Raw genomic sequence first — 12,686 nt, forward strand, 5'->3', positions numbered from 1 at the left:
CTTAGAAAATAGAACATATATTGGCACAGACTCCGTTCACCACCAACATAAGCGCCATCTATTAGTGTAAATACTGATGCATACGGTGCTAAGAATCCACCCAGGGTCCTCATGACAACCCTGCACCTGACAGAAGAGGAATTCCGGCCTGTAATTTCCTATAATTTTACCTGAGAACAGAAAAACCTAAAATAGACTGCAAACAACAAGCTGATAAAATCATCATATTCCTCACAGACCAGCGCCACACAAGCTCAATAGGTTGTGTCTGGTATTGCATTTGCTTAAATGGGTTCCTAGTTGCAGGACCAGACACTATGGACATGTGTGGCGCTGGATCTGAGGAAAAAATCTGACGTCTATTCTAATTCGAAAAAATATAATATTCTCAAGGCTGTAATACTTACAAATCCTACTATTAGCAGAGCCCCGAGTCTAAGAGAGGAGGAGATCGGATACATACACAGACCTACAAGACAAGACACGAGGGATTCAATAGTTTTATACGGCAAAGTATTCTACACAGAGTTATATCACTGTGTACATACATTACTTATCCTGTATTATACTCCAGAGCTGTACTCACTATTCTGCTGGTGAGATCACTGTGTACATACATTACATTACTTATCCTGTACTGATCCTGAGTTATATCCTGTATTATACTCCAGAGCTGTACTCACTATTCTGCTGGTGAGGTCACTGTGTACATACATTACATTACTTATCCTGTACTGATCCTGAGTTATATCCTGTATTATACTTCAGAGCTGTACTCACTATTCTGCTGGTGAGGTCACTGTGTACATACATTACATTACTTATCCTGTACTGATCCTGAGTTATATCCTGTATTATACTCCAGAGCTGTACTCACTATTCTGCTGGTGAGGTCACTGTGTACATACATTACATTACTTATCCTGTACTGATCCTGAGTTATATCCTGTATTATACCCCAGAGCTGTACTCACTATTCTGCTGGTGAGATCACTGTGTACATACATTACATTACTTATCCTGTACTGATCCTGAGTTATATCCTGTATTATACTCCAGAGCTGTACTCACTATTCTGTTGGTGAGGTCACTGTGTACATACATTACATTACTTATCCTGTACTGATCCTGAGTTATATATCAGACAGGAGGCTCATATCTTATGCATTATTCTTTCTTTAATAATGCCCATAGCAGAACACTTTGGTAATCAACTCAATAAAAGAAAAAAATTCAAACTACAACTCCCAGCAGTCCCAGGACCACAGTAGTCACTCCTCCTCTGTAGCCCCTATATAAGGACTGCCCCCATATAGATCTTCCTCTTTCTTTCTGCTCATAGCAGACCCAAGATAAGTGTACTCTATATACATTTGGTTTACTTTTCTGTATATCTGTCTTTATTGTTGTACTATTATATTATTCTATAGTAAGACCTAGTGTGGTGCTTCTCTGAGTGATTAGTACTCTCCTCTACTTTCTCTCCTCATATTGCTTCTGCCCAGCGCCGGAAATTCCCGGTTCTGGGTTTTTCATCACTGTCGCCGCTCCGGCGTCTCCCTCTTACCTCCTTCATTCTTATCGCCACCTTCCCCTCCCCCCTTATTCGCCATTTTCTTGCGCCTTCTTCTCCGTCCGAGTTCGCGCGCGCGGGGGCTAAGGGCGGGGTTTCTTCTCCCTGGCTGGCCGCTTCTCATTTGCGGCCTGCGCTCGGGAAGGGGGCGGCGTCTCTGCGCTTGTGGAGAGGCGCTCCTGCGATCTCCAATCAGAACCCAGAGGGACGTAGTCTCGCGAGACTTCGCCCCCTGGGTACAAGGACTCCGGGCTCCCCTCCCACCGCTGCGACAGTGCAACGCCAGCGGTGTGGAGGATCGGAGACCTGTACTGTTGTGTAGGTAGTGTAGTGTCCCACATACTTCATATTCCTGTGGAATGGAATTTATTCCGTCTAGTTAGGAGTTTTTTCTGTGCACATTGGGTTCATAATTTAACCCCTCAGTCACTACCCAAGATTCCTTGCACTTCCTTTTAACCTAAACTTTAATATGGCCGAGGAACCTTCATCTGCCCCTCTCAGAGGTGAGGCTCTCTCCCTGGATCCGGCGCAATTTATGTCCGCCACCCAGATCCAGGACTTAATTAACAGGTCGGTCCAAGCAGCCCTGGCCTCGTCCATAATGTCCTCTGGCCCGCATCAGCCGGGTTCCCATGCCTCAGTCCCTCCACTTCATGGTGGAGAGCCGCATGTAAAAAAGGGCAAGGCTTCCCATAAAAGGAAGCACATCTCTGACTCCCCGGCAGGGGAAGATAATAATATGCTCCAGACAGTTCCTACCCCGGTCTGTCAACCCCAGCATCCCTCAGACCCCGCTCGACCCCTGGGCCTCGGGGAGTTACATGGCAAGAGGCATAAGTCCGCTAGGCGGGCAAAACCCGACTCCTATGTAGACTCCTCTACTGAGGGTTCTTCGGGTTCTTCCAATGAGTCTGAGGACTATGAGTCCAACCCCAATATTGAAGAGGATGCTGGGGATACGGCGCTCGACTCCTACGCCAACCCTGCCACGCCGAGATCGGGCGACTGGTCACCGCTCCCCCATGTGGCCCAATATGTAGAGCTTTGGGCCCGTAAGTCGCTGGATAGGTCCAGCTGTAATAAGCTGAGGGCTGAATGCCCTAGACCTTTTATCCCCAATAAAGTGGTGGTCACCCCTGAGGTGGATCCCATCCTGATGAAATATTTATTAAAATCAGGAAAATTCCCTAAGAAAGGAATAGAACGCTCCTTCAAGACTATACAGGAGCGTATCCTTGATTTAATGGGCCCCCTCACTAAAATCCTTAACTTAGCGGAACATGCTGCAGCGACGGATGAACCCGTGGACGTCCGTCAGCTCCGTGGGTGGGCTCAGAGAGCCATTTGCCTAGCAGGTACTGCTAATACCACCTGCTCTGTTGAGAGGCGCCGGTCGATCCTTATGCGCCTCGACCCGCAACTATCCCATCTGGCCGAGACCGAACCTGGTCCTTCGTCAGCAGGCATGCTTTTTGGGGACAGTCTAATGAAAGATGTCAATAGATTTGTTGGCCTTTTTACGGGCTTAGATAAGGCCCAAAATTCCTTAAAGAAATCGGGGGTCCAGTAAAATTTTTCCCCGGGCCGGCAGAAGTAGAGGCCGATCTGCCGGCCGTTCTGCTCCCTATAGGCCACAGGGCAGACCCTTCGCCCAATACCAGTATCCACAGGCTCCTCCTTCCTACACCGTACCCGTGGTTAAACCATCACCATTCTTCCCTCCTCGAGGCCGACCCTGGAGAGGTCATGGCGGACGTGGATACCCCCGTTCCCGCCCTTCTACCGGTGAGTGTACCTTCCATTCCACATTCTCACATACCTGTGGGGGGTTGACTGATGTATTTTACCCACGCCTGGTGTGCGATTACGGCAGACGTATGGATTCTTCAGACAGTGGGGGGGGGGGGGGGGGGGGGTTCACATAGAACTCCAATCCTTGCCGATTCTGGGTGTGATTCCACCTCCTATTCACTTTTCCGCCCAAAACGTTGCCCTCATAGACAACGAGGTGCGAGATCTCCTGTACAAACATGCGATCGTGGAATCCGACCCATCTTCCCTAGGGTTCGTAAGCAACCTCTTCCTAGTGAAGAAAAAAGGGGGCGGCTACCGTCCGGTCATAAACCTACGAGACCTAAACCAACATGTCACGTATTGCCATTTCAAGATGGAGGGCATTCATTCCCTCCGGGATCTCCTACTGCCAGGAGACTGGCTGGTGAAGGTGGACTTAAAGGACGCCTACCTCACCATCCCTATACACCCAAAGTCACAACAGTTCCTCCGATTCCTTTGGAAGGGCCGCATGTGGCAATTTACCTGCCTTCCGCCCCGTGGTGTTTCACCAAACTGATGAAACCGGTGGTGGCGGATCTGAGGAGCAGGGGGGTTCGTCTGATCATTTACCTAGACGACCTTCTCATCATGGCCCGCTCCAAAGCTCAGGCCTCCCTTCACATGTCGTGGGCGATATCACTGCTACATACTCTGGGCTTCATAATCAACCGAGAAAAGTCGGTTCTGATTCCAGCTGGAATTCTCGCTATCTCCTCGATTCCAGCGATTGGCGGCTGGATCGCTCAATCTTTCTGCAGTTGCGGCGCCTTTGGGGTCCGTTATACGTGGACCTTTTCGCGTCCCGCCTCAACCACCAGCTGCCCCATTTCTTCAGCTGGAGGCCGGACCCAGAGGCATCGGCGGTAGACGCTCTCCGCCTCGTCTGGCCGAGGGGAACGCATTATGCCTTTCCTCCCTTCCAGTTGATCCCCCGGGTTCTCCTGCATACGACGAACCAGAGAGCAACGGTTGTGCTGATCACGCCTTGGTGGCCGACACAACCATGGTTTCCTCTCCTTCTGGGGATGGCCGTGGATTATCCCAGAGTGATACCCGACATTCCACACCTTCTCACCAACCCGACCGGGGGTCTCCATCCTCTGGTGATGGAGGGCAAACTGCCTCTCCTGGCGTGGTTGGTTTCAGGGTCTCGGACGCGGATCAGGACCTTTCAAGATCAGCTAGGGATCTCCTCGCCCTGGCCTGGGCCCCCGGGACTAGATCGGCATATCGATCAGCCTGGAGGCTCTGGGTTCGTTGGTGTGATCAACGGCAAGTTGATCCCATACATGCACCTGTGTCTGTAGTGGTGAACTACTTGGCGGATTCTTTTGAATCTGGCAAGTCTTATAGCTCCATTAATGTATACCGGTCAGCTATTGCGGCTTACCATTGCTCAGTGGACTCTTTACCGATTGGCAAACACCCGCTGGTTTGTAGACTTTTGCGCAGCATAAAATTTCAACGTCCCCCTTGGCCTAGGTATCATTCAACCTGGGATGTCTCCAGGTTGCTCGATATGTTTGCCTCGTGGGAGGACAATGACGATCTTTCCCTGAAACTGTTGTCATATAAACTGACGGTCCTTCTATGTTTGGTGTCCATCAAACGTGTCTCGGACGTGAAAGCTTTGGACATCTCTAGGCAACAATTTTCGCCTCAGGGAGTGAAATTCTCGGTGGACCGTAGGACCAAGACGGGTATTCACTCGGTTTTTTATCCATTTTTTCCTGCGCATCCGAGGCTTTGCGTTGTTCGTTGCCTACAGGCGTACGAATCACAGACGGCAGATCTGCGCTCTCCGGATTTTTCTCAGCTCCTCGTCTCTTATGTCAGACCTCATCATCCAGTTGCCTCCGCTACTCTAGCGCGTTGGGTACGTTCTGCCATGGACATGGCGGGTATAGATGTATCTCTGTTTGGAGCTCACTCGTCCAGGGGTGCTATGGCTACGAAGATAGTCACAGCAGGGGGCTCCCTCTCCGACTTATTGATGGCGGCTGATTGGTCTTCGAGACCACCTTCCGCCATTTCTACTTCAGGCCGGAGGGCCATGTTTCTATGTCGGTCTTATAATGCTCTGGCTGGTTACTATTTCTTGCTGTCATAGCTAGTTGTTAGCTTTGAACTTGCATAAGATATGAGCCTCCTGTCTGATATATAAATCTAGATTTTCCTAGCTTGTGACGGAAAATATTAGTTATATGAAGACAGGAGGCGAGTATCTTCCCTCCCTACCCACCCTATTACGATTCTTTGTTCTCTTTGCAGGATATTGAACGCAGAGGCGGTTTTCCTGAGTTCGGTTGACCTGTCGGTTTCCAGCTGTTGGGTTCTCTGCAGTCCCCGTTGGGACGAAGTTAGGCCTTCCTTGCCATCTGGGCTTCTGCTGCTCTGGGTCGAAGGGCCGAGGTTTGCGGACCGTTGAGGATGTCCGGATAGAGTCGTTTTCTGTGCGGTTCCGATTCGCATGAAGAAAGAGGAAGATCTATATGGGGGCAGTCCTTATATAGGGGCTACAGAGGAGGAGTGACTACTGTGGTCCTGGGACTGCTGGGAGTTGTAGTTTGAAGTTTTTTCTTTTATTGAGTTGATTACCAAAGTGTTCTGCTATGGGCATTATTAAAGAAAGAATAATGCATAAGATACTCGCCTCCTGTCTTCATATAACTAATATTTTCCGTCACAAGCTAGGAAAATCTAGATTTATATCCTGTATTATACTCCAGAGCTGTACTCACTATTCTGCTGGTGAGGTCACTGTGTACATACATTACTTATCCTGTACTGATCCTGAGTTATATCCTGTATTATACTCCAGAGCTGTACTCACTATTCTGCTGGTGAGATCACTGTGTACATACATTACATTACTTATCCTGTACTGATCCTGAGTTATATCCTGTATTATATTCCAGAGCTGTACTCACTATTCTGCTGGTGAGATCACTGTGTACATACATTACATTACTTATCCTGTACTGATCCTGAGTTATATCCTGTATTATACTCCAGAGCTGTACTCACTATTCTGCTGGCGGGGTCACTGTGTACATACATTACTTATCCTGTACTGATCCCGAGTTATATCCGGTATTATATTCCAGAGCTGCACTCACTATTCTGCTGGTGAGGTCACTGTGTACATACATTACATTACTTATCCTGTACTGATCCTGAGTTATATCCTGTATTATAGCCCAGAGCTGTACTCACTATTCTGCTGGTGAGGTCACTGTGTACATACATTACATTACTTATCCTGTACTGATCCTGAGTTATATCCTGTATTATACTCCAGAGCTGCACTCACTATTCTGCTGGTGAGTAATTAGTGTCTGGAATCTTGACATGTATATTGAATTGAACTAGGCCGGAGCCTATATTTGTGACATAAATGTGACAGTAATGATAGTCAGCCTATAATATACAGGCGAGGCAACAAAGAAACAGTAAATAGTAAAACATACACACAAGATACCCAACAGTTTAGACGTCTGTACCAGCCTAAAAATGGGACTGGCCTCAAAACATGAAACTGTAACCAACAATACTGACTTCCTGCACACGAGACAGGAACATGTTAAGAATTAAAGGGGTACTCCGCTGCTCAGCGTTTGGAACAAACTGTTCCAAACGCTGGAGCTGGGAGCTCGTGATGTCATAGCCCTGCCCGCCATGATGTCATGCCCCGCCCCCTCAATGCAAGTCTATAGACTAGCATTGAGGGGGCAGGGCGTGACATCTTGAGGGGCGGGGCTATTAAATCACGAACCCCCGGTGCTGGCTCCAGCGTTCGGAACAGTTTGTTCCAAGCGCTGAGCAGCAGAGTACCTATTTAGGGAAATGTGATAACAACATGACTGCGATACAACGTGACAGGCCTGAATAGATGGGGAAAAAACGTAGAAGTAGCGATAATGTATCTACCTTAAAACAAAATAGCCTGAATAGATGAGAACACATAACAGTAACGGCATTGTGACAGCCTGAAGACGTAGCAGACCTGCATACATGAGAACCATAACATAAGTGACATAACAGCATGAAGACGTGACAGACCTGGACTCATGGAAAACATAACAGTAATGCTATTGAGACAGCCTGCAAACATAACAGACCTGCATACATGAGAACCATAACAGAAGTGACATAACAGCATGAAGACCTGACAGACCTGAACTCATGGAAAACATAACAGTAATGCTATTGAGACAGCCTGGAAACATAACAGACCTGCATACATGAGAACCATAACAGAAGTGACATAACAGCATGAAGACCTGACAGACCTGGACTCATGGAAAACATAACAGTAATGCTATTGAGACAGCCTGCAAACATAACAGACCTGCATACATGAGAACCATAACAGAAGTGACATAACAGCATGAAGACGTGACAGATCTGGACTCATGGAAAACATAACAGTAATGCTATTGAGACAGCCTGGAAACATAAAAGACCTGCATACATGAGAACCATAACAGAAGTGACATAACAGCTTGAAAATGTGAAAGACCTGGACACATGAGAAACATGACCGTGCTGATATTTGTGACAGCCTGAGTATATGCAATACCTAAAAATAGTAACATCACAACTGCCTGGAGGTACCATAAAAGCTATGCAAAAGTGCTTTTCCTTTTTTATGTTTGGGGTAGAGTGTAATGATGAAGTCCTGCCACTAGGAGTCAGCAGAGAAACTAAGCGCAGGACTTTGGCTCTATTGTATCCAGTGCAATGTTATGGACTTTCCTTCCTGCACCTTTAAACCAGCATGGAAGAATTAGCGTACACAGTACAAGCTCGGCAGGGATTCCCCTAAAGTCAGACAGTCAAGAAAGGGATATGCCAGGGGTCAGGCTGCTGTGGGTCCCAGCTGATCCCAGCCGTGAGAGGGACGGTAACTGTCCTTGGCTACAGACAGAAGCCACAACAGGCTGCTGCAGAAGGGCACTCTGGGGTGAGGGGAGCAGGCTGTGTGCAATGTGCTGCTGAGTGCACGCTGTCCAAGACTGGAGGGGACAGTTGTCTCTCCCATAAATACAAGCGTGATAAATCATCCTTACAATTTAAAATATGGATGAAATGATAACATGTAGATGAGCAGAACTCGCTTTCTTTAAAGGGGTACTGCAGGGAAAACATAATTATTATTTTTTTTAAATAAACTGGTGCCAGAAAGTTATACAGATTTGTAAATTACTTCTATTTAAAAAATCTTAGTCCTTCCAGTACTTATCAGCTGCTGTATGCTCAGGAAGTTCTTTTCTTTTTTATTTCCTTTCTTTCTGACCACAGTGCTCTCTGCTGACATCTCTGTCCATGTCAGGAACTGTCCAGAGTAGGAGCCAATCCCCATAGCAAACCTATCCTGCTCTGGACAGTTCCTGACATGGACAGAGGTGTCAGCAGAGAGCACTGTGGTCAGACTGTAAAGAAATTCAAAAAGAAAAGAACTTCCTGTGGAGCATACAGCAGCTAATAAGTACTGGAAGGATTAGGATTTTTAAATAGAAGTAATTTACAGTTGATTTACAGTTGATTTAAAAAAAAAATATTTTCCACTGGAGTACCCCTTTAAGTACCAGGAGGCAATGGCATACCCATATGCCTTTCGTCCTTATGTGTTAAGGACATCGGATGTAAATGTACGTCCTGATGCGCTGGGACTTAACCCCTTAAGGACTCAGCCCATTTTCACCTTAAAGGGGTACTCCGGTGAAAACCTTTTTTCTTTTAAATCAACTGGTGCCAGAAAGTTAAACAGATTTGTAAATTACTTCTATTAAAAAAATCTTAATCCTTCCTGTACTTATTAGCTGCTGAATACTACAGAGGAAATTCTTTTCTTTTTGGAATTCTCTCTGATGACATCACGAGCACAGTGCTCTTTGCTGATGTCATAATAATAATAATAATAACTCTTTATTTATTGTTGTCCTTAGTGGGATTTGAACCCAAGGCCCCAGCACTGCAAGGCAGCAGTGCTAACCACTGAGCCACTATGCTGCCCTCAGTATACATCTGCTATGCACAGTTGCTAAAATGGACAGAGATGTCATCAGAGAGCACTGTGCTCGTGATGTCATCAGTGTTCCAAAAAGAAAGGAATTTCCTCTGTAGCATTCAGCAGCTAATAAGTACTGGAAAGATTAAGATTTTTTAATAGAAGTAATTTACAAATATGTTTAACTTTCTGGCACCAGTTGATTTAAAAGAAAAAAGGTTTTCACCGGAGTACCCCTTTAACCCCTTAAAGGAGTAGTCCAGTGGTGATTCAGTGGTGAGCAACTTATCCCCTATCCTAAGGATAGGGGATAAGTTGCAGATCGCGGGGGGTCCGACCCCTGGGGCCCCCCGCGATCTCCTGTACGGAGCCCCGACAGCCCGCTGGAAGGGGGCGTGTCGACCTCCGCACGAGGTGGCGGCCGACACGCCCCCTCAATACAACTCTATGGCAGAGCCGAAGCGCTGCCTTCGGCAATCTCCGGCTCTGCCATAGAGATGTATTGAGGGGGCGTGTCGACCGCCGCCTCGTGCGGGGGTCGACACCCGCTATCTCGGCGGAGAGCCGGGGCCCCGTACAGAGAGATCGCAGGGGGCCCCAGCGGTCGGACCCCCCGCGATCTCAAACTTATCCCCTATCCTTAGGATAGGGGATAAGTTTTTCACCACTGGACTACCCCTTTAAGGACCAGGCCATTTTACACCTTAAGGACCAGAGCGTTTTTTGCAATTCTGACCACTGTCACTTTAAACATTAATAACTCTGGAATGCTTTTAGTTATCATTCTGATTCCGAGAATGTTTTTTCGTGACATATTCTACTTTAACTTAGTGGTAAAATTTTATGGTAACTTGCATCCTTTCTTGGTGAAAAATCCCAAAATTTTATGAAAAAAATGAAAATTTTGCATTTTTCTAACTTTGAAGCTTTCTGCTTGTAAGGAAAATGGATATTCAAAATAAAACATTTTTGGGTTCACATATACAATATGTCTACTTTATGTTTTTAATCATAAAATTTATGAGTTTTTACTTTTGGAAGACACCAGAGGGCTTCAAAGTTCAGCAGCAATTTTGAAATTTTTCACAAAATTTTCAAACTCGCTATTTTTCATGGACCAGTTCAGGTTTGAAGTGGATTTGAAGGGTCTTCATATTAGAAATACCCCACAAATGACCCCATTATAAAAACTGCACCCCCCAAAGTATTCAAAATGACATTCAGTAAGTGTATTAACCCTTAAGGTGTTTCACAGGAAAAGCAGCAAAGTGAAGGAGAAAATTCACAATCTTCCTTTTTTACACTCGCATGTTCTTGTAGATCCAATTTTTGAATTTTTGCAATTGGTAGAAAGGAGAAAATTTTTACTTGTATTTGAAACCCAATTTCTCTCGAGTAAGCACATACCTCATATGTCTATGTTAATTGTTCGGCGGGCGCAGTAGAGGGCTCAGAAGGGAAGGAGCGACAAATGGTTTTTGGGGGGCATGTCACCTTTAGGAAGCCCCTATGGTGCCAGAACAGCAAAAAAAAAAAACACATGGCATACCATTTTGGAAACTAGACCCCTCGGGGAACGTAACAAGTGGTAAAAAGAACCTTAATACCCCACAGGTGATTCACGACTTTTGCATATGTAAAAAAAAAAAAAAAAAAAAAAAAAGTTTTACCTAAAATGCTTGGTTTCCCAAAAATTTTACATTTTTAAAAAGGATAATAGCAGAAAACACCCCCCAAAATTTGAAGCCCAATTTCTCCCCATTCAGAAAACACCCCATATGGGGGTGAAAAGTGCTCTGCTGGCGCACTACAGGTCTCAGAAGAGAAGGAGTCACATTTGGCTTTTTGAAAGCAAATTTTGCTCTGGGGGCATGCCACATTTAGGAAGCCCCTATGGTGCCAGAACAGAAAAAAAAAAAAACACATGGCATACCATTTTGGAAACTAGACCCCTCGGGGAACGTAACAAGTGGTAAAAAGAACCTTAATACCCCACAGGTGATTCACGACTTTTGCATATGTAAAAAAAAAAAAAAAAAATGTTTTACCTAAAATGCTTGGTTTCCCAAAAATTTTACATTTTTAAAAAGGATAATAGCAGAAAATACCCCCCAAAATTTGAAGCCCAATTTCTCCCCATTCAGAAAACACCCCATATGGGGGTGAAAAGTGCTCTGCTGGCGCACTACAGGTCTCAGAAGAGAAGGAGTCACATTTGGCTTTTTGAAAGCAAATTTTGCTCTGGGGGCATGCCACATTTAGGAAGCCCCTATGGTGCGAGAACAGAAAAAAAAAAAACACATGGCATACCATTTTGGAAACTAGACCCCTCGGGGAACGTAACAAGGGGTAATGTAAACCTTAATACCCTACAGGTGTTTCACGACTTTTGCATATGTAAAAAAAAACATTTTTTTTTACCTAAAATGCTTGGTTTCCCAAAAATTTTACATTTTTAAAAAGGATAATAGCAGAAAATACCCCCCATAATTTGTAACACAATTTCTCCCGAGTACGGCGATACCCCATATGTGACCCTAAACTGTTGCCTTGAAATACGACAGGGCTCCTAAGTGAGAGCGCCATGCGCATTTGAGGCCTAAATTAGGGACTTGCATAGGGGTGGACATAGGGGTATTCTACGCCAGTGATTCCCAAACAGGGTGCCTCCAGCTGTTGTAAAAGTCCCAGCATGCCTGGACAGTCAGTGGCTGTCTGGTAATACTGGGAGTAGTTGTTTTGCAAAAGCTGGAGGCTCCGTTTTGGAAACACTGCCGTACCAGACGTTTTTCATTTTTATTGGGGAGGGGAGGGGAGGGGGGCTGTGTAGGGGTATGTGTATATGTAGTGTTTTTTACTTTTTATTTTATTGTGTGTTAGTGTAGTGTAGTGTTTTTAGGGTACAGTCACAAGGGCGGGGGATTCACAGTAGTTTCTCGCTGGCAGTTTGAGCTGCGGCAGAAAATTTGCCGCAGCTCAAACTTGCAGCCGGATACTTACTGTAATCCTCCGCCCATGTGAGTGTACCCTGTACGTTCACATTGGGGGGGGGGGGGGGAACATCCAGCTGCTGCAAAACTACAACTACCAGCATTTAGGGTCTATAAGTGCATGCCGGGAGTTGTAGTTTTGCAACAGCTGGAGGCTCCGTTTTGGAAACGGTGGCGTACCAGACATTTTTCATTTTTATTGGGGAGGGGGGCTGTGTAGGGGAATGTGTATATGTAGTGTTTTTTTACTTTTTATTTTATTTTGTGGTAG

General features: G+C 45.8%; 1 protein-coding gene across 5 annotated transcripts in view; it reads right to left on the minus strand.

The window, feature by feature from the left end:
* CUTA (cutA divalent cation tolerance homolog) overlaps positions 1-12,686 on the minus strand; it is a 33,298-nt gene that overhangs the window by 13,287 nt on the left and 7,325 nt on the right. For all 5 annotated transcript variants that reach the window (XM_056539488.1, XM_056539484.1, XM_056539486.1 and 2 more), the window contains one exon: positions 408-469. In XM_056539488.1, the coding sequence (XP_056395463.1) occupies positions 408-461 (54 nt within the window). In that variant the 5' untranslated portion in view covers positions 462-469. The remainder of the gene's footprint in view (positions 1-407; positions 470-12,686) is intronic.

The sequence above is a fragment of the Hyla sarda genome, chromosome 9 (assembly GCF_029499605.1).
Source record: "Hyla sarda isolate aHylSar1 chromosome 9, aHylSar1.hap1, whole genome shotgun sequence".
Taxonomy (NCBI): Eukaryota; Metazoa; Chordata; class Amphibia; order Anura; family Hylidae; genus Hyla; species Hyla sarda.